We start from the raw sequence: 23,741 nt of genomic DNA on the forward strand, positions 1-23,741 counted from the left end.
AACATTGGGTATGTTAGCATGATAGGATATTTCTCTCTCATTCTAAACTGCATAAACACCACTATTTATTTACCACTAATATTTCTTCATGTATACAACAACAAAGTGACACCTGCTGTACATTTACTGTATACAGTTTAATACATGGTTTGTCTCTGAAAACTGTCATTTTTGGAGGTTATGTTGTAGCATGTGATGCTACTGTAACTCACTTCTCCTTGGCATCAGCTCTACCTACATCAAACAACTCCAACTGGTCCAGAACGCAGCCGCCCGACTCATCACCCGCTCAAAATCCTGGCACCACATCAAGCAAGTCCTAAAACAACTCCACTGGCTTCCTATCTCCCACCGGATCACCTACAATATCCTGGTCCTCACCTACAAAGCCCTCCACCATCTGGCCCCCTCATACCTCACTGACCCCCTCTCCCCGTACCAACCCTCACGGGCCCTCAGATCCACCTCAGCCGGTCTCCTCTGCATCCACAAGTCCAACCTCTGCAGTTTTGGGGACACAGCCTTCTCTAGGGCAGCTCCCAGTCTCTGGAACTCCCTCCCCAAAGAGATCCGCACCTCTGAGTCCCTCACCATCTTCCAGTCCCGCCTCAAGACCCATCTCTTCACTTCTGCCTATCCGTAGCCCCACGCCCCCCTCCCTTTTCATCTGTGCCTGAAGTTTGTTTTGTTTTGTTCTGTTCTGTTTTGCATTGTTTTTATTATCTACCTGCCCTGTAAAGCGACTTTGAGTTCGTGAAAAGCGCTATATAAATTCAATTTAACATTATTATTACAATGACTTCTTGTTTATACGTCACACACGTGCAACAATCCGGGATTCTTGTGGCTTTGCTATTTTTACATCAAGGACAACAATTCTTTTGTAGTTTTGTGTGATTCAATGTCAGAGGCAAAGTTATTAATTTGTTATCCGTATTTCAGTGAGTTTTTATCTCTGAAATGCTGCATTCTGATAACACTTAATTCTTTGTCTTTTAATTGTTTCATGTGATTTCAATTTGGTTGAAGTTGATACATTATAGTTTTTTGCAGCAGCACTACAGTGCATGTCCCAGTGGAAGGCAAAAAATAAAAGCAAGTAGTACTAAGCTTTGAGTAATAGCAAGAGGGGACCATGCAAATAGGCAAAATATTTCATGTTGGGGCAGTCATAATGACAAAAGAAAAAAAAGCATACCTTTTAGTTTCATTCAGCAAAGCTGCTCCATCGTTAAATAGTTGCTGTGCAAGGACCTCCTGGGAAATTAAAAACATATTGTGCCACAATTTCCCTGTGACTCAGAGCATCCCTGGGGAGAGCACTTTTCAAATCTCTAATAAAGGAGACTTCAAATTACAGAGAGGGGACCTGGCATTAATTAAACTGGGGATTTCAGTAGGGTCAACTTCTCGTATTTATCTGTTTATACCCATGCTTTGGTCTTCTGTAAATACTGTTTGGTGTATTGAGGTCACAGCTCATGGGTAAAACAAACATGTGGATGTTCTCAAGTATGATACAGAGAGGATTTATGTGTTACAATAAACTAAAATCATAAGGTGATAAAAAAAAATGTGTTGCAGTGCAAAGGGCTCGGGAAGATCTGACAAAGTTCTCTTTTCTATTATTTTTCTTCTTTGAAATGTCATCAAAAGTCCTTACACTGTGGAAATGTGCTGTTTGCTCCGTGATTATCAGATTTTAATGCCATCACCTTATTTGTCAGATTAACCTTTTAATAGGGTGTGCATGCAAGTCTGCTTTAACAGGGCTTTTCTTGCCCTACAAAATGACCTGCCCCAGTATGCCATTATTTCTGCTGTACCAATGTACAAATTATCACTCACCAACTACCTGCAGTTTTACCAGAGTAAAAGCACCTGTAATTTACTGTCCTACCTGACTGCTGTGAATCTTGAATTCAAGATACTAAACCTATGGCTAATGTTGTTTGCAGTGTGTGCGTGCGTGCCTGATCATGTGTCTCGTCAAGTCAAGATTGCCAAAATCACTATGAACCTAGGTGTTTTATTTTGAAATCTTTTTGTAAAGTATCCGGCTGCACTGTGGTCTTCCTGTATGTGATTACCTGCCTGGCTTGATGCCGAAACGATCACTGCAACGCGCGGGCCGACTTGGCCGCTCTGCACCCGGTGTGGCCAGACAGATTGGATAACATGGGCTCCGAAATGAAAATAGCTGCACTATGCGGCTATACACGACGCTTACGTGCCCGGTGTATTTTCACTGTAACTCTCCAGTTCCCCTCAGCTCGATGGAGCCTTTCAGCTTCTTTTAACTTTCTTTTGGTTATACCGCCTGCATTAGCCATAACAAGTTTAAAGAGTGATAATATGTAAATGTTGTGTTTACAGCTTGTTGTACTGCCCCCAAGTGGCCAAACAAATCTAATACTGCAGGATTAATAGTTAGTGTCAAGATTGTGTGTTTGTCACGTTATTTGCCATTTGTCCTGAATGAACAACATTTGGTGGCTGTGTTTAGAACACAAGCATGTATTCATGGCTTTATTTTACATCACAATTACAACTAGTGTTTCCAATTAGTAATTTCCTGTTATATGAATTGAGCCGGACATCTACGTGGTAAACACAACTTTACTGGTGATGCTTTACAGCCAACAGCAACATTTTAGACTCTTTGCTTCCGCTTTACGTCACATCTACGATCAACACATGCTCCTCTTGAACTGTTTTTTTTTTTTTTTACAAATCTCACTATCTATGACTTTGTTAAACCCTGACAACTGTAAACATGTCTTACAACAGGTTTCATAACACATATTATCTCTCAAACATATATTCTCAAACATTTTACTCTGTAAGGTCAAAAATACAGCAAACTAAAATAACCATAATTTAAATGACCCTCAAAACCTCTTAAACTTAACATGTAAGCATATCATTTTCCTGGTTGTATAAATACACTCTCTCACTCTTGGTATCAAACAGATATTCTTCCTTGTCTCCCAGATCTAGTTTGATATGAGTGTGTGTCAGATTGTTTATAAGTTGTGTTTTTTTGGTGTGTGACAACTGTGTGTTCAGATGAATGCGAGTGTGTTGCCTGTTTGTTGTTACCTTTTTTGCAGTCTAACATCTCTTAGTCACTGTGTATTTCTATGGCTTGTTCATTTGTGGATGGAAAGGTTTTCTCATCTGTTTCTCCTATCCCATCTGGTGTGTGAACCACAGTTGCTCATGTTTGTGCAGGACCACAGTTGGCTTCTATATCTCTCCTCTTTGTATCCTGACATTTTCTCCAGCTTGCAGATCAGATAGTTGTCATGTCATAGTAGAATTTTAGTTTCTCTTGCTTTTCTCTCGACTGCTTGGGTACCTGGACTGTTCCCTCTGGAGTTTGAGGTTGGCAGTTTTCCTTTAAGTTGACATCCCATCAGCAACTGTGCTGGTGATAATCCTACATTCCAGTGGTGTATTGCAATACTCCAACAATGTGGTGGTCGCCATTATTACATTGTTTAAATAGTCTTTACAGTTCTTACTGGGCGTGGCCAGCTTCCTCGTCTTGAAACTCAGCACTGGCATACTAGGGATCATTATTTGAGATGACACATCAGGAATGCCATGCATTGCAAACATCGATTACACTACAATAATGAAACTGCAACTGGTGATTTCCCTCAATTTAGAATCTCTGGGGACTTTGAAAAGTACTCTACACCTAAAAGAACGTTTCCTGAACTTGTGCCGTTTTCCCCCTGAAATGGGCAGCTGAGGTGTAATCCAGTTGACCTCCAATTCTTTCTACAGCAGATCTTCTGTTTGCTCTTTGAGGAATGCTCCACTTAAAGCGTTTGCAGCCTCATAGGAGCTCAGTGTAGTGCCTTTTTAAAGATGCTTTCAAGCAGCTTGTGGTCCCTCTTAACATAAATGCTTTTTTCAATAAATATACTGATGGAATTTCTCACACAATGGTGAGTAACTATTTTTCTATCTTGGAAGACGACGTTGGGGGCTTAAAACACCGACAGACAGTAAGGGCTTTTGACCCAGACGCTACAGGTTGTCCATCCTTCAGTATGACTGCTTCAATGTCTTCTGATCTGGCATCTGGTGACAGTGTGATCGGTTTGTTGACACCCGTGTTGGCGCTTTAGTGACAAGCTGTTTAAGCCATTCAAAACTCCTTCCCTGCTTGTCCTGTGGTGGTGGTAGTTGGGTCACTGCTCTCACTTTTTACTCATTTGGTCTCAGTGCCCTGGAGTGTGTCCACTGTCCAATGTATTTGATATCTGTTGTCCTGATTTAGCAGTTGTTTTTGTTTAGTTCCAGGTTATACTTCCTTCCTTTCACCAACAACTTTATCGGCCTGTGGTCATGCTCTTCCAAAACAACTCATCAATGATATTTACAACAACACCATCCAGACCTTCAGTCATCTGTGCAATGACCCAATGAAACCCCTCAGATGCCGATGAAAACTCACACAGCAATCGCAGTAATCTGTATCTTCCTCTGGGGTCTATAAAGGTACGCAGTTTGAGCTTTCATCATCAAGTTGTGTCTGTATCTTGAAGTACTTTGCATTTTGCATACAGGAAACTACTTCCTCAACCGTGAGCAATGGATAGTGTGAAAAAGTGTGGTCAACCTGTATATGGTGCTGACCATTGATGAGATCATCACAGTCTTCAACAATGTCCTTTTCATCATCATGCACCCTTTTCACTGCTCCTGCCCTTGTACTCTCATTAGTGCTCTCCTGCCCAGTGGTCCTATCTTATGACCAGAGAGGGCATTTTGTTTTCTTGTACTTGCCCTGAGCCTGCCTTGCAACATCCAGTGCATTGAATCTTTTAACTTACATTGCAGTATGTGCCTGTTTCCAGTCTAAAAGTTATAATTTTCCTATTTATTCTAAAGCTTCTGTCCATTTTTCTTCCTCGGATTCTGTCTCTCCAGACTCCATCACGCTGGTGTATTTTTCATGCTCCTCTTTAACTGTGCCAATGAACATGTTCTTTTCACTCTCACTCTGCTCAATTGCATGCACTTTCTTTGCATGCTGATGCTGACCCTGTGATCTACACATCTTTGCAAAATGATTTTTTGGCATTATTTACATGTCTGGCCAATCGCAAGACATTTAATTTGGTCCTTGTTTGAAGCCATGTCTACTGGAACTTGTCTCTTTCTTGTTCAAGATTTACTGGGTTTACTTTAACTGTTTTATTATGTGGACCTCTACTTCTTCTATCAGTGCTTTGACTGGGCTCGATGTAACCTCACTTGCACGGCAGATATCGATAATTTTTTCTAACAGCAAATCTGCTTTTCTTAACAGTCAGCTTCTCACCTGGTCATTAAACCACAAACTATGCTGTCACGTACCAGGGAATCACACAGCTGTCCAAATACACAATCTTTGGCTTTATTTATAAGTCTGTGGCGTATGCATTAATGGGTTCCAACAGTTTCTGGATTGGGGTGAAGAATGTGCAGTATCTATATATATATATATACCGCCGAACAACTGCGTTTCACTGTGAACATAACTTTCACAGCAAACAACATTTTAGACTCCTTTTCTTTGCTTCGGCAGTATGTCACATCTACAATCTACGTATGTTTACATGGCATACAAGCCTATTACATTACACCTGTGTTACCATGTTTTCCCCACAGTGGGCTACACACTGGTTTTATTGAGTCTGGTTTTGTAGATTTTTTGATGTATTGGGGAAAAAAATATGTTCCACAAATTTTGAAATCTAAAACCTCCTGACCCTTTTACTTCATATTAGCTGACTAACTAAACAATTGATAAAAATCACTCAAAACATGAGCATTTAACATGGGTTCAAATGTACTTTAAGGAGCTATTTGATTATAAATGTTGAAAACAGATATGTATTCCCATATATAACAGGCTGTGAAACAATAAGTGTCTTCTTGTAGAAACAAAACAATTTAGAATGTGTCAGTGTACTCAACAAAGTTACCTGAAAAGAAGGACCTGGCCACATGTGCCTCAGTTATGGTACAGACCATGGTTGCCTGATTTTAATTACATTGTCCGTTTGGCAGAGCAGTGGCACATCAATCTTATCTGCTAAACTGCATGCAACAACCCCCAAACCTCAACAAAAACCTCTCAGCTGACATAGAAGTACAGCACATATTCTGCTCTCTGTATTGTCAATACAGTGAAAATCACAACTGACTTTAGTGAGAGTGAATGTAAAAATTAAACTTTATACAGTGTGTTAACATTATGTGAATTGGTTATTACTGGATTATTAGATTTTGATCTACATAAATAAGGAAAGTCTGTATTGATGCAGCAGTAATATTATGGCTAATACTAATGATATGGATATGACTGTAGTTTTACAGCCATAATAACCTTAAGCACATTTTTTATCAGTGTAATTGATACAGTGCTGCAGACTATTGCATAAATACCCATCATCGCAGCATAATAATCCCACAATTTTCTATCAGTCAATTCGACAATAAAAAAAAAAGTGCCGTGACCCAGGCCTCTCTTTGTTTGTTTTGTTTAGCATTACAGATTGGTCCTTAACAATGTTTGATCAAGCTTAATTAAAGATAAGGCCAGCTTTATCTCCAGCTCAACAAACAGCAGGGTAGAACCAAGTAGGAGTGATGGATGGTTCCTCCTAGCTTCTCTTGTTGTTTGTTTCATCCCTCGCTGTGTTTAAAAATGACCCTTCAAAACGGTACCAAGGGTGGAAACTAGTGTTCTCGGCTGCGCTGAAGGAGGACATGCTTGCTTGGGTAATCCTTTACCATGGCTTTTACAAGGGCCTTTCTTGGCATCAAGGCAACCCTTCAAATATCAATATCGGGTGTGCGCTATCCCCTTTGGGTAGGTTCAGTTGATGGCTTTCCATCCCTATATGAGAGCCTGCTGGCAGAGATGGAGGAGGCATGAGAATGCACTGACATTGATTTCTTCATCCCAATGCACACGCTGATGTATTGACTGCCGTGCCAATCAGTTAGAGACATTCTGTTTGCCGCTGTTTGGTGTAGCGGAAAGACAGTGAACAGAATTTTATCAGACTAAGTCACTGAGACAAAACCATACTCATTTCATTTCACTGGAACACTGCTTTCTTTTTCTGTTTCTTTCAGGAAAAAATTCCACTTTGACTGTTTTTCATCTGTGAAATTTTGCCGGAGTCAGTTTAGAAAGGAAGTCTTGACTTACTGTTCAAGCTATGATGACAACCAATGTGATTATGCTGAGAGGTGTATGAGTGCAAACAGTAGGCTTGCTCTTCTGTGTTGCACTTACTGTCATTCACTTACAGTCAGCTGCTCATGTTTAAAATGTCTATAGACTAATTGACAGATACGCATAGAGAGCCTTGTGGAGAGTCGGGTGGGCCTTCCCTCTTTCGTCACAGTGAAAAGTCTCTGATGCATGGGGCTTTGTTATCCTAATTTACTCATCTGAAAGGTGTCACTGCTCGCTAATGATAAATCATGCACAGCACAGAATTCACAGACTGCAGGATGATAAGGCCTCTGATGTTTTCAGAGGAATATTTTGCAGCCTGTTGTCACAGTGCGGATAAAATAAACATGCTCCGTTTCTGACATCTGTCAAAGTGAATTATAGATCTTGAGAAGAGTTGCAGAAGTCACAATTCTTTTTGGTTTACAGCTTTGTTGTTTGTTATAATAGGTCATGCGTTTTTAGTGCCTGACGGCAATCTAACTTATATGACATGCTCTAGAGGCAGAATACAAGGAGAAACACACTGCAGCTGCTCTCCACCTTCAGGAAGTAGAGTTGATATTGTGTGTGTGTGTGTGTGTGTGTGTGTGTGTGTGTGTGTGTGTGTGTGTGTGTGTGTGTGTGTGTGTGTGTGTGTGTGTGTGTGTGTGTGTGTGTATGCGTGTGTGTTCGAGGAAGAGTTATAGCCCTGCATACTTTATGATCTAATATCAAGATGCAAAACAGAAATTAATTGTATTTATTCACTCATGACCCTAAAAATCTATTAAAGCATTGAAATTTAAATAGCCTGATGATTATTTGAAATGCACTGATTTTTCTAGATATGATATATATGTAAAGTGTTTGCATTATATCATCTCACTTTCTGCCTGAAAAAGTGCTCATCACTGGAAGCATCGAGGTTGGCTTTGTGTCTGTAAAATGCTACGAAATTGCTCTGAGTTGTGTTAATGGAACTCTGTCACAATCTGAGCAGCTCACAACAAGGTCAAAGTCGAGGGTAGCACCTTTGAAATTGATTTGACACAGATTCATCCGCATAGAGCAAATGTGTGTTAAAAAATGCATGTGCTTGATATTTTCATATTATAAATGTTGAAGCCTTATTCACCTGTGACACAGAAGGAAAAATAAATGTATTAATGTCGTGTCTCCTAGATAGAAACACATAGATGACAAATACAATTATTTATCTGGTAATAGTGACAAAAATATTGTTCTGTTATTTTGTGAAGAAAAAAAAAATATATATATATATATATATCAGTTTCAGTTGTATGCCTTTGCAAAGACACCAACAAATGTACTCTTGTCCTATTTCTGCAAATGTTAAAAATGTAAAGAAAATAATATTTACATTTATATTTTTTTAAACATTTAAGCATAGATTATCTAAAATATATACAGTATGGTATTGGTTATCATTTTTGTACCATTTAATCATCATTAGTGTTTCCATCAATCACTGGTACCATCTTTGTTTAGCTTTTTATCATGCTCATATTGGGTAATTAGCACAAATGAGGCTGATGGGATTGTCATTAATTTTGACGATATTTGGTCATAAATCAAAGTGTTGCGAATGACCAAAGTCCTTAGAATAAATCCTCTGGGCACTGTGGACATCTGTACCAAATGTAATTGCAATCCATCCAGTAGCTGACAAGACATTTAACTAAAACAAAACAAAAAACTGAAATAATAATGACACTAGAGTGAAGGTCGGGATCAGGATCTGGAAATGACCAACATCTCTTTAGGTTTCATAATTCATATGATATGGCAGACTTTTGCATTCATGTATCTTCTGTGTGATTTGGACTACAGTGTGAAATTGTCGCACAAGAGTTGCTGACAAAACGGTCTTGTGACCTCTGTACGTGGTTGAATGTAGCATTTATGTTTCCCCATTGTCTCTGCTCTTATTGTGACCGTGAGTAATGTGTTTCAATAATGGTAAACATAATGGCAACGATCATCTGGTCCGCCACCACCGTTCGGCCGAGTGTACAATGGCGCAGACTCACTCTGAGGCTTTGGCTGTAAATAACAATAAACAGCTTCAGTGTGAGTAAACTCCAAGGAGATCAAATGCACATTGACAGGCAGGGCTGTAACCACAGGAAGCCTTCCAATATTTTGAGGCCCTATCACAGGCAAGTTCTTTAACTGACAGTCAGAGCCCATGCAGCAGGCCTGGGATTGTCACGACTGTGGGATATGCAGAGCCCAACATCAACTCTTTCTAATCCACACTGAGCTTTTTGGCCTCTGATGCAGGATATCAAAAGTGCCTGTTATGTTCATAGAAAATTAAAATGTAAAAGTCAGGCAGCTGTGTCATCAACTTCTAAAGGTGTCTGAACCAAATGCAATAACTTTGTTAGCTAGATGTGAAATTTGTCTTTTGAAGAATGTTTTATGAAACCTCTAAATGGACATTGAACTGCATACATACGTGTGGCAAACATAAAAGCATTGATAGATAAATATAAAAATGTAAAAAATGTTTTTAACATTTTGACCGCAGGCTTGTCCTTGAAGTTTTGGAGCCTCAGATGCTTCCTGGAAGGCATCCTGCAGTCTTATGATTCCCATTTGGCAGAACTGGGGTCCACATGCCAAACATCTGGGCAGGTGGCATCCAGCCACTTGTTTAATAGCAGGCCAGATATCTGGCCTGTCTTTGATGTGCAGACAGGGATTAGAGTGGTCCTCTGCTCTTACTCTTAATAACCTGGTATTAAAGGGGCATCAAATCATCTATAATCTTTATCGACCGCCATTGGCAAACAGTAGGAGATGCAACAACAGTGATACATGAACCTCAGGCACAGAGAGACAGACAAGCAACGTGTAAACTAACTAATGAGAGATCCAACAGAATGTATAGTGAGGAAGTGATATGTCACTGTGCAAAATGCTGCAATAATTATACTGTAGAGTGATAAAGGTGCTTTGTTTGCGAGGGTGTGTGGCTTTCATAAGTGAAATGTGATGCTGGTCGCTCATTTGTATGGTGTGCGTGCGTGCGTGCGTGTGTGTGCGTGCGTGCTTGAATAGGCTTGTGGCGTTTTTGTTTCAAACTAGAATAAACACAAGACATTGAGTTTATAATGCCAGAAATGTCACCACCTGAATTATAATTAATGAATCATCCATTCTATCAGTCCCCTGCAGATACACTGTGCAGAAATATGGGCATTTTGTCCTGTAAAATATTTTCTCACTGTGACTTTGATCAGAGTCAGTCAAGGACAGGATGTGAGGTTTTCCATTCCTGTTGGATCTGCTGGTGCTTTGTTCCACTGCTGCATTATCTCCTTCTTTAACTCAAAGCCATTTGAGAGGACTGTGATTAGAAGCCAAATTAAACTGGACGTGTTTAGGTGTGCAGTTTAAACCTCTGTGTCTGCCAAACTTCCTTGGGCTCTGGCTTTAGATCCAGCTTAGTCTAATGGACTGTGAGATCTGCTTTTGACTCAAAACAAGCTCTTTCGCCTGAGCAACAACACTAATCAGACTTGTTTACTTGGATGATTTATGAAGCATGAAAAACATGAATCCCCACGCTCATAAATGTTACACAGTTGAGAGACAAATATTGTTTCACTGTTGTGCTCACCAAAAGGCTAAGGTTTGGATAAGTGAGTCAGTAAGTGGGAAAGTAAGTTCACTTATTGCACCATCTTGTGAATAAAGCAAGTGTTGCATGTCATTAGGAGTCCCAAGACATTACATGTTACACGGGTAAGAGGAGAACACAAAACATGTATTTATGATTATCTCATGCAGCAGCTGCATTTAATAAAATACTGTCAATCACATGCATTTGTTTATGCTGATACATGCTCAGTTATGAATAACTTGTCACAAAATGACAAGAGCTAGCAGCTGATATTTATTTGCATCTGTAACTCTCATATCCCTGAAGGGACATCATATTTTATATTGATGATTCATGTCAAGAGATAGTAGATCCTGCTTTTCCTCTTCGGCAGTTTCATCAACCCTAACATGTGGCTCCAATCCAACAGATATCATTTCCCCAGAGTTCCCTGGGAAAGAAAAACAACCAAGCAGGTGTCTTGGTTATGATGAATACTAAATAAAAGTTTGGCCAGGGAACTGTGACGGTGTTTCTTCAGTGGCAGTTGGGTGGGAGTGTTCGTGTTTTGGAGTGGGTGCCAGAGTCTGGGAGAAGCAGAGAGTGTTGCGAGATTGAGAGCTTAGGAAATGAAATCCTGTGTTAATGACAGAGGTACCTTAATTAAACCTGAATATCTAAATGACTGCAGAAAAACAAAGTCGACAGTTAGACAAATGCCTAAGGCGGGACTGTTTGCCGGCGCAGTGCCCAGGGCAGATTTCTCCTTAGCTGTATCAGTGCGGACCATACTGAATGACTGATCAGAACTGTGGGCAAAATGAGGTGAAGTGGAAAAGGGAAGCATACTTGGCTCATGTATAGCGGCAATATGCTTCTTTGCTATCTTGAGAGCCCCATTAGCTCATACATTCAGCATGACTGTACTCAACTCCTCCCTTCTGAGCCATGACCTCGAGCGCTGGAGTGGAATAAATAGCCTGAAATTGTTCCTAAACCACCATAGGCCAAGAAATAACCATAGCTTAACCAGAGGCGCTGTAAGGTTTGACAGGGAGAGTCCTGAATGTCTCAGATGAAACAGAGTTTGACAGAACTCAAAATATGCCAGGGATTATATACAATGATATGTTGTCAGAACAGTTTTTCGAGCTATTATCTAGTGGATTGAAGACACTTTGACCTGAAAATAGCCATCCAGGTTGACTCATTTTACATAATGTAGATAAATGGATAATGAGAACTATTGTTCCATATGGAGCATAATTAAAAGGCGCTGTTCTGTTGGACTCTTAAGGTCAAGAATTATTACCATTTTGGTTAGACCCAGGCACAAGCTCTCGCTGCAGGAAATGATTAATCTCAATTACACATAAGGACTGATTAGGGATCTGTCTCACTGTGGTGATCCAGATGAATTATCCCCATTATGACAGTAGTTTCTAATCTCATTTATAAAACAGCACCTTTATGGGCCCATGGCCGTGTTGTTAGTGCAGACTGTACTCAAAGAAAGCTTTCACATCTCTTGAGAGTGCTGCATGTCGTGGACTGTTCTATTTGTGAGTTGCCGTATTGTGCTGGAGAGCCTGTCCATTTTCAACCTCTCTTTCAAGAGCATCTCTCCCTGCTCCATTAGCTGAGTATGCTCGGATATGCGGGGAATAGCAGCATGGGGTAGGGGGTGGGGGGAAGACAATTTTTTTTTTTTGGAATACTAACATTTGAAGAGAGAGAGGTTTGCTGAGTGCACTGTTCTGACTTTGGTGCTCCACTTATTTTTGATGCTCTGTCGGAGGAAACAAGAAAGAGGGCAGCAAAGGCAGAGGAGAGATGAGTCAGAACTCCTACACTAATGACTGAAACAAGCCCTGCAGGTTTATATATCGGAGATCATTATTTTAATGTATGGTATTTAGTCAAACGGGAGAGCAAAAATGAATAGAGACACTACTTAAAATGATCAAGTAAATTCCCCACCTTGTACCTACCTCAGTGTTTGATCATGAACACTGTGGGTCAGTGAATAATCAGAAAAGGTGACATTTGCTTTTCTTCTTATTAATTAGAAGGTCTGCCGGGAACACTCATTATACCCAGCCTTCATTTAAATTTCTTTTGACAGTTTGTGGAAATGACCACATTTATTAAACGTGTAATTTTGCCTAACTGCAGAGTTAATACCAACCATGATGACAACTGCTGATTACACAGTATTTACCTCACTTGAATGACTGTATTAAACTACTGTGTATTTGAGATCTCGGAACTCGGTTGTGAAATGAAGGTCGGAATTGATACAGAATAACTGTAACGTGTTGAATGGCAATCCAAAGCTGCGTTCCTGGTGCCGACATTGAGATGGAGGTTAATGGTGCAAAACTTGTGTGCTTCACATTCCAGTCTGCACTGTTTATGTTTCATGTTTGAGCCTCTCCTCTGTTTAGCCAAACTGTTAGTCACCGAATATATCAGAAAGAAGGGGGGGGGGGTATATTAGGGAGTTTATGATGTTAGCTAGATTTGTATTTACTCCCCACTGTTGTCGAGATCTCAATGCACTGACCTAGGATAAAAGTAATCTGCCTGACATTTGATTGAGGATTATTTATGAATTATGCAGCTTAACCGTGGTGCATGAGAAGAAGAAAGATTTAGCAATGAGTTCTTATCACTTCTTGTCAGTTTTTGCAAACATGGCCGCTGAGTTAACACATCACTATCATTTTTCTTTTCTAATCTTGAGCTAAATAAAAAATGGTTAGAATGTCTGCAGCCCTGCCTTTAGCCTTGTCCATGATTTCTGAAGACTCCTGAAGGTTCTGTCACAGTAGAGGCAGATCGTTAAAGGGATTTTTGTGTTGAGTCTCGGATAAATTAAGAAAATACACTGAGTTAGCAGTTTGTGTCAAATCTAATGCAATGCAATAGCACTGTAATACGCCCTATCTTAATGAAGCTCATAAATCAGCTTTTGTTGTCACTGTGTCAGGTTTTTAGTCCACTCTATGGCCATTTATAAGGCTGTGGATAGTGATGTTGTCGACTGTTTTATAATGAAAGGTGTTGCTAATGTTTAGTCCACCCCATAAGAGGGTCCGAGGGCTTTTTTCTTTTCATGGTGATGTGAAGATCATCTTTTTTTCCCCTCTACTTCTTTTGTTGTTTAACAGAAGATCATAGGCTGATAATTGTTGCCTTACGGTATGGCCCTCCATTGTTCTTTATGTGTCTTTTTGTTTTTTCTCTGTCTGTATTGAGAGTGTGAGAGGGAAACAGTCATTTCATAGAGTGAAGTTTTGTATCCGGGAAACAAATGGGAGTATCAAGTGCAAGGGTAAAAGGAAGAAATACAGCAAAACATGTTTATTTTAAGACTTTTTCTGTTTAGAGGGACCTAAGATTAAGACATCATGTTCTCTTCGTCATCACATCCTCTTATACAACAACAGTTTTGAGCGACTTGAGGTGTCTTCAGTACTTTTTGTCTCAGATGCATTATGTAAGATTTATGCATTGACATGACAGTGCTGATTTATGTATTTGGCTGCTTGTTTAAAAGGGACGATTGAGCAATAAAAAACAAACAGCATATATCATCTATCCATGTAGTCCATAATAATGTGAACTGGGACACTTCTAGCTGCGGTGTGAATGTAGTCAAACATTTAGACTTTTTAATTCCTTGACTGTATGGCAGAAAAGTAAAGCATGTTTACTGTCAAACAGATCCCTCATGCAAACGGCGTGTGTATATATTACATTTTGTCCATTTTCCTATCCCTGTGTATGTGTCATTTTGTCTCATATTGGGTGTTTTTGTTTTACAGCAAGACAACATGTCTGCCAATAGGATAAGACCAGTTCCATTTGCTCACAGTGCAGTTTCCCTTATACCAAGTTTCTTCAAACAAGAATAACAGAATAACCACTTCACTAGAATTAGAAAAAGAAAATTATTGAAACAAAATGAATGATTAATGGTTGCATCACCACAGTTTTGAAAAGTTAATCGTGGATAAAATAACTTTGTGAGAGAGAGATTTTTGCAGTGTAGTAAATTTGACTGGCAGCCCTGTTGCATACACCGTTGTGAAAACATTCAGTAATACCATGTAAATATTCAGTTCATGTCACATTGTGATTTGAGTTTTTTTTTTGCTGGGAGGTTGTAATGAAGCCATTAAATCAAAGAACGTTCTGTCTCAACCTTAAACCTGCATGAGCCAGCCTTAATGGTTTCAACTGCCAATCAGTGCTCTGGCATATTCCACCACCCTCCGTAAATTAATTCAAATCCTTCTTCTTCATATTCGGAGAGCTACCCGATGACACGCAGCCTCCCTGGAAATGGATGTCCTCCGGAGAAGCACTAAAGTGATTCCTGCAGGTTATTTAAAAGGAAAAGTGCCGTGGGACTATCAGAATAGGCCATAACGAGGGTGTTAAAGGGTTTTCCCCACGAGAGCTTATGAATTACATGGTAAGGGGTTGGTCTCTTAATGCATTTAGCATGGAGAGACAGAAAATGAAACAAGGCACTTTGAAATAAAAAAAAACACTGGCAAAAGACACATGATGAATTGACATTTAATATAATTAGGCTATAGTTGGTAAAATACAGTACAGTATATGCAAATGACATGAAGTTGGAAGTTGGGCATTTTTCCAAAGTATGTTGCTGCTATAGGCTAGATGAGGGCTCCATCTTAAGGCGTTTATACTTTACCGTCTAGTCAAGTGGGCTCACCCCCCCTTGTTCTTCCCACTGTCTTTGCATTATATGTATGTATTCTGTTAAGTGGGCATCATGTATACTACACAGAGACCCAAAAACCTGCAAATACTCTTATTCTGAAATACTGTCATTCTCCAGGTTTGCTGTGTAAGTTGGTTTGTGGTAATTTCATTCAACCACAAATTTATTTACTAATAAACTGGGTTAGAATTACATTTTGACACATGATCCCTCTGTAAGCATCATAATAAGGTAAAAATGCAAGACCTTAAACCAGCATTACCTGATTTGTTTGGCCACTCGGGAGCAGCAGAAACAAGCTGTAAGCAACGTTGACATATTACAACCTTATACAGTTGTTATGGCAACCTTTTTAGCATAATCATTGCCTTTTTCTTTATTCATCAGATATGTAACAACATGAGCATTTATTTAGCGTCATGTGTGTGACCACATGCTCTGTCTTGGTCTCCACCAACTCCTGTGAAAAATATCTGCTGAATGTTCCACTATGGTCACCAGCTATACACTAACTTTGTCAGGTTCAGTGGGTTTTTGGAGTTGTCCGCAGCCGAAAAATAACACTAGAGAGTGTTGAGACTGAATCCAAACAGTACAGTTGCAGGCCGTAAAACCAAAACAATAGGGCTTTTTGACATGTCACTGTGGAAAAGCACAAGTGTAAATGATAAAATTCCATTTTGCTAATTTGTTTTCAGGGTCCAGTGACCTAGCGAGTCCTATCATATACAATTAGTTATATGGTCCATTATTAAAATAGGAATATTAATTATAGCCCTCTAAAGCCCTTCTTATTCTAGGTTTATATTACTTTTTAGTGGTGCATACACTACCAAACAAATTATCAATTATTCAAGCTAATTGCTACACAGTGAACATGGGGCCTGAGGTTATGGGGCCCTGGGCCAGATTGCCCAGTAGGTATTCCAGCCTTGAATAAGCAAATTAAAATATGGAGAAACAGAATAATATATATTGTTAAAATACAGCACATACATAACAGAACAACATGGGATTAAAACATATTAAGTGTATTAGTGTGTTAGAGAGTTTCACGTTTGTGTTCAGACCTAACTCACAGAATAGTACAGAACTGAAAAACGTTTGGTTCGATTTTCCATTACTATCTAAAAGTCTGTTGAATGGAGTGATATTGTTTTAGACATCCGAATGACAACAAAGTGAACCATGCTACATTAAGTGCCGCAATAATTAGCTCTTGTAAACAACTTGAGTCACTCAGAGGAGTACAAAACCTCTTTTCATTTGGTTTGTAACTGCCATGCTGCTGCTTTGTTTCAGCTTGTCAACAGCAGTGCCAAGTCCCCACTTGGGAATTGCCCAAGTCTGCCCTGTTACCTTTGCTAAATTTGGTGCAAGATGTAAGAAGAGAAAAATGTTCCATCAATCACATTGCAGATGCAGGAAGAGAAGAGTGGGGGGTTCAGAGACAGAGAAATAAACCAGTGTAAGCTCTGCCAACAACCATTTCCTGGGTGAGATGATGGGAAAACTTTGCCGTACTCTCTGGGGACATCATTTGTGAACGCACTGGCGTCCTCCAGAGCCCAAAGTTTTGGAGCGGAACCCAGGCACTTGGTCGGAGTGTTTTGAGCATTTCTAAAGTGAAATCCTCCTTTGCCTCTGATGCCTGCTCCATCAGATAAAGTCTGCCTGCCGAGGCTTAAGTGTGTCAACGAACGGGAGGAAGGATCAATGATAAGTGCAGCTTACCTCCGCAACTGCTCCGCACCAGCCAAATAGAGATTAAACCATTTCAACCTAATAGCACATGTCAGTCAAAATTCACACTTGAATACTCCTTCCCGGTCCTGGACCCCATTTTGCCACCTCCCATTTTCTAATCACACTGGCTAGAAAGTTGCTGCCATTTACAGAGGAATGCAGATTGGCCATCAGAATTAACACATTTTCACCCTTTGTACAACACATGAGCCCAAACTGAGATCTGTGATTCTGCCAGCCATTTCTCTGAATTCTCAACTAAGACTCACTTTGAAGGTTACCATTCGTAATACATTCGAAAGCACACTCATTACAAACATGTATTCACACACACACACACACACACACAGATCAAAAGCCTGAGTCTATTATTGCGTAAAATACAGCTCTCCTTCTAAAGACCACGTTTTTGTAAATGGTACTCATTTCTTGCTCTAATCACTGTTGTGGATATTGCTAAATTGCCACTGTTCCAGGACTGAACCACACAACCGTGGCTTTGATTTGTTGTTCAACCTTCTCAGATGTGAATACACCCAGTGGTCTGTAAATGAGAGTGTCTGTTGTTCCACCAGCATCCCTTATTTAGACATCACAGCACTCATTAGGTGGATCAAGCTGATATCAAAGTCAGAACACAGATGACGTTGTTTTGGAGAATGCTGGGACTGTCGCAGTGTCTCTATAATGATACGTCTGCCATCTATTCAGCTTGATTGTTATTTCACTGCCATTTCTCCAGCGACTTGGTGGTTGACCTCCCCTGCAATGTGATTTTTCCCGCTTTATACTTTCACCACTGTCCTCTTTTATTTGATGTTTGGACAAAATTATTCCAATAGATGACTCTTTGTTTTGCTCTGTGGAAAGATGTAATAGGATGTATTATAAATGTGTGAAATTTAGAAGCGAAAGCTGTACTCTAATGATGACAAGGCTTATAACTCTGATGCTGTTTGAATCCATCATTTCATTCTCAAAAGCCTTTTAGCTTTAAAGCCAGCCAAAACTTATTTTTTGCAGTCTTACGTGTTTTAGCAGTTTCAAAAAACATCTAAATAATAATAAATTAAAAAAAGTAATCTGATTTGACTGACCTTTTTTTTTTACCTACATATTTGCCAACATCTAATGGCAGCTCGCCATGCCCCGACTCTCTTAGTTATAGCTGCTAAGCCTGTCGAGCTTTCCATTCTCGCATGGCAGAGGAAACGGTTGCAGATGTACCTCTTAAAATTCTTAGTAATACAAAAGCAGGCTTTTTATTTCTAGCCACCAATCGTCAATGTTATCTGCTGAAATGACAACTTTTGCCAGCAGATTTCATCAGCTGCTAGGATAACTAAGCTAACTTGTTTTAAAATGAGAATGTTGTTAATGGGTCTTTAAATATGGACTTGATGGGTTTATACATGGTATTGTGCTAAAATGTCAACACCCGCACCAGTTGATCCATGTGAAGGACATGTAAATAAAGAAAAAACGTTTTTGTATTGCAGTGCGCTTAATATTCATACGATTACAAAAAATGAGAGATGACGACCCTGATATGATTTTTTAAAGGATTTCAGAATGGGGACTTATCAACGTGTTTAGCAAATGTAACCCTAACTCAGGGATACATTTAGTAAATGTATCCCATCCCTTACACTTTTGCCCTTATTGAAGGGCTAAAATACACAAATCAGGATCAAAAATAGTAATAACTGAGATGTGTTGTGTGGTTTAAGTCTGTTTATTAAAATACCTGTCAATCATTTTAGGAGTGATGGCATATTACCATCCTTTAATTTGGATTTTGTTGGTGAATCTACAGTACCTTTTTGTTTCCATATAGATCACAGATTGCCCCTTTAAATCTCACAGGAGATACCAGATAAATGATCTGTTGCAGTTTGATGAAAAACACAAACAAAGAGATGATGTGTTCCCCACAGAGACAGCTCCTCTGATAGGTGGTGACGTGATGCCTCTCTTATTGTCTTTTGTTTTCTTTTGAAGGAAGATTAAAGAATCTCTCATGCCATTTGATATTTCAGAGGGATGATAGTACTACTGAGCAGCATTGTGCAGAGTTTGTGTGGTGGGTGTTGGGAATTCATTCAAATACAGCTTAACAAAGTCCATGAGGGACTGAGCCAGCAGACTGCATCCAGAGGTTTGTGGATATAATTCAGTAACTTGCCCAAGCAGACACTCAGCTTGTTTATTTATTTATTTTTCCATATCTCTGCCTTCATTGCAATGCACCACAAGTATGGTCTTGTCACAGCCAGTGTGTGGACTTTGTCATGTTCATGATAGGAATCTATTCTCTTCCAGGTTTACACCAGATATGGGAAATGCTACACTTTTAATGGCAACAAGACGACATCCAGGAAAAGCAAACAGGGCGGAATGGGGAATGGGCTGGAGATCATGTTGGATATCCAGCAGGATGAGTATCTGCCCATCTGGAGAGAGACAAGTAAGCCTCAACACTATTTGTCCAATGTAATCCCATCATATGTTACAGCATGAGATACCTCTGCTGGGCTTTAAAATAGCCTGCACCCATTTCTCTGGGTCACGTACTGTAAATAATGCATTTTGTAATTGCATTCCTGCAACCGGGAAAATGTGATTTGTAGGAGGAAATTCCTGAACACAATACACTATCTCAGATTTGTGTTCCCATTGTAGTTGCCACATAATATTAATCTCTACTGCCGTGTTTTTCAAACATGACTGAAATATGGTTTGCGGTTAGCATCAAACTGAGTCCAAGCTGTCAGATGAGGCAGCCATCTGAAATTACCTTGTACTTATCCTTTGCAATGCTTTGTTCTCTGTTTCATTCTGAAGATGAGACGTCCCTGGAGGCCGGCATCCGAGTTCAGATCCACAGTCAGGACGAGCCTCCCTACATCCACCAGCTGGGCTTCGGCGTCTCTCCGGGCTTCCAGACCTTTGTTTCATGTCAGGAGCAGAGGGTAGGTCTTCTTCATCACAGCCCACCGTCCCTGTTTCCCTTCCCCCAACAGATTACTCTTCTTTGTGCAACCGTTTGCCCCTGGTGGTTCATACTGGGGTCTAATAAATCTCTGTGTGCTTAGCTGACCTACCTGCCCCAGCCCTGGGGGAACTGCCGCTCCACCAGCAAAGAGAAGATCCCGGGGTACGACACATACAGCATCAGTGCCTGTCGCTTGCTCTGCGAGACCAACGAGGTCCTGCGAGTGTGCAGCTGCAGGATGGTGCACATGCCCGGTAAGATCACCCCCTACTTCACATTTAAACAGAATAATGAGCAGGTGGCAGAATAATTTGTGCGCATAAATTACAAATGCAGCCATAATTAGTAATTAGAATGTAAAAACTGATAACTAAACTAAGAACAAAATGTATTGTAACTTAGAAACACACCAACACAAATCCTTTTCATGTTATGTGGTAACTTCAAAGTCATGGCATAGCATATATAAGGTAACACAACTCACAATAGGAACATCAAAAGTATAAAATATTCCAACAGAGTTAGTATTTTCAAGTATTTATTTAAAATTTTTTGGTCTAGCGTGATTGAAAAAACAGCCAGCCCAGTATTTGTATCCTTTAGATGACCCATTGTGCAAAACAAGTCATCATTTTTTTGCCCACTTGAATAATTCCAGCACAGATATAATTTTGGCTGCCACATGTCTGACCTTGATGCTTGATATCTGGAGTGGAATGCTCTTCAGCAGCACTGGCAGCTCTCTAGACAGGGACTCTTCACTTTCACTACATGAAATTCTGGATGACTTTTGGATCCATTTGTTCATACATCTCATCTGTTTGGGGCTTGTTCTGTTGGGTGCTGTGTGGGACTCATTACTTATTTTTGATTAATTAGCCTATTTTGTATCAGTCCTGGTTGTTCTCCTGGTTGTTTCCGCTGGTAGATGGTTTGCAAACAGCTCTTAGGACTCCTTTATAGAGGATTCATTTAGCATTGACTTACACAAGGAGAGATTGCCTCGAACACACAATCAATTTAAAATCTCTTCTGATTACAAAGATGTGGCACAAAGGATTTTGTGTTGTTTTATGATTCATATGGAGTGTTTTCTTCTTTTTGTAATCCTTTTAAGGACATATTTAAAGGTGCAATATGTAATATTGTATGTAATACTGGCAGCTAGCGGTTAAAATAGTTACTGCACTACCAATTAAAAATACTGGACAGTCGTTTCCCCCGCCCCCTCCTGCCCAGACTCGAAGTTCACGGGGGTTGCCAGGCTGAGACCGCAGCATTCACAACAATGTTGCTAGACGCTTTTCTCACATAGCCAGACATTACTTCACAGCACAGCAGAGTAGCTAACGTTAGATGCTTGTCTCACATAGCCAGACATTACTCCACAGCACAGCGGAGTAGCTAACGTTATGCTGGCTATATCGACAGTCATAAAAGCCCGTGCTTACGCGGAGCCATAGATATATACACGACGCGGAGCTCTGTAACCAACTGACAGACACACTTTTTCGGCTTAAAATTACAGTATGAACCGCTAAAAACACAAAAACCTCACCGTCCTCTCCACACACCAGTCAGGCACACGGCCTCAGCTTAGAATTACAATACGAAACGCTAAAAATACCACTAGCTACCTTGCCGACGGAACACACTTCATTGGCTTAGAATTACGGCAACAATCGCTAAACACACTGTAAACTCATAGTCCTCTCTTTCCGATTTACAGCCCCCCTCTCATGGCTTAAAATAACTCACCGTTGTCGGCTCCAGCTGCTGAACTACACGCTGTAAACAGCCATGGCCCGCTTGCCTGGTCCTCCCGGTAACGTTAGCAGGGTTAGCATGGCGGCGTTAGCCAGGACCAGTCGGGATCACTTTACTGGCTGTGTCTCAATTGTTTTTGCGAGTAACCAACTCGGGTACTCTAGCTATATAATTCAATGCGAGTACACAAATGTTGAAATGACATAAAATGCCCGTCCCTAGTAGCTGTGATAAATTAGCCTGAAGCAAATGCTTACCTGTTCAGGAGGAAATAAGCCAATTCTGCGTCCTTTTGGGATCTAAGCTGTCTCCATCTTTCAAATACATCTCCAATATTTACCAGGGGGTTGTTACGTCTCTAGTCACGCAACTGTTAGAAACATGCCGTTTACTTTTTTTTTTAGGTCGGGTAGAATCTATCTCCGTTGATCCTGTTCGTTTGTTAGCTGCTTTCATGGCTGTAACAACGTTACAGCTGTAGCGCGCTGGGTTTACGTTTTTACAGGTATATCTGGCAACCCGGCCTGGCTGTCAAATTGGGCCGTTGATAACAACACACAGATCAAAACATAAACAGAAATTCCATCACGGAATGTATATTTCAAAAAGAAAAAATACTGACATTAGCATTGTTGTCAGAAAAGATTTACAAAAGATGTATTTCAGTTTAACATGTTTCCTTAATATCTGATGAGGCATTGGTGTCATTTTTGGATTTATTACAGTACAAATATTACATATTGGACCTTTAAGATGAAGAAAAAAATAGCTACTGTATGGATATGAATATGTGATGATATGAGCAGAGCAGAATGATGATCAAACAGACACAAATACAGCACATACTGTAGAAGACACAACATGTAGCTGTGTGTCAGGTAGATACTTGTCACAGTAGTTTGTAGGGCTGGGGGTAAACGATTATTTATTAAACGATTAATCGGGCGATTATTTTATCGATTAGTCGACTAATCTAACGACTAATTGGACGATTAATTTAACGTTTATTTTTCTGTTGCTCGATTAATAAAAAACATAATTATCAAATAAATACCAAAAAAAATCTTAATATACTTTATTAAACAGTTTTGCACAGCAAAAAATCTCCTGCTTTACACAAAATTAAATAAATACAATTATTTTACTGTTATACAAAATGAAAGGCCAGCCTGTTTACTCTTTTACAGTACAAACATAACTCTCTCATAACTCTAAAAAATAATAAGTTGTAGTGCAAAAAAATATCGTGCAGTGCAGTATAGACATTCCTGAAAGTGTTTAACACAATATAAAATTCCTGTATTCAGTTTTACAGTCCCAACATAAATCTCTCCTGTACAAAGCTACTGCAATCTGTTTGCTACCGTTAGCTAGATCTAGCAGATGTGCACTTTGGTGGTGCAAGGCTAACCAACGCATCTTAGCTCTCTGTGCAGTTTGTTATTGCTAGGTTAGTAGCTAACGTTCACGTTAGCTAACGTTAGCTACTATAGATAGCTAAGTTCTGGAGCCGTAAGCTAGCTACGATTCAAGCCAACATTAGATGATAACTAACGTTAGCTAAACACAGCCGTCTAGGTGCCAGTAGCTAGTTAACGTTAGCTACTAA

At 39.9% G+C, this 23,741-nt stretch overlaps 1 protein-coding gene across 2 annotated transcripts in view; it reads left to right on the forward strand.

Moving 5' to 3' along the window:
• Positions 1-23,741, forward strand: part of asic4a (acid-sensing (proton-gated) ion channel family member 4a) — a 95,270-nt gene that overhangs the window by 59,783 nt on the left and 11,746 nt on the right. For both annotated transcript variants that reach the window (XM_039818676.1, XM_039818675.1), the window contains exons 2-4: positions 19,693-19,837; positions 20,215-20,342; positions 20,466-20,619. In XM_039818676.1, the coding sequence (XP_039674610.1) occupies positions 19,693-19,837; positions 20,215-20,342; positions 20,466-20,619 (427 nt within the window). The remainder of the gene's footprint in view (positions 1-19,692; positions 19,838-20,214; positions 20,343-20,465; positions 20,620-23,741) is intronic.

Source organism: Perca fluviatilis, chromosome 12, assembly GCF_010015445.1.
Source record: "Perca fluviatilis chromosome 12, GENO_Pfluv_1.0, whole genome shotgun sequence".
NCBI classification, from domain to species: domain Eukaryota; kingdom Metazoa; phylum Chordata; class Actinopteri; order Perciformes; family Percidae; genus Perca; species Perca fluviatilis.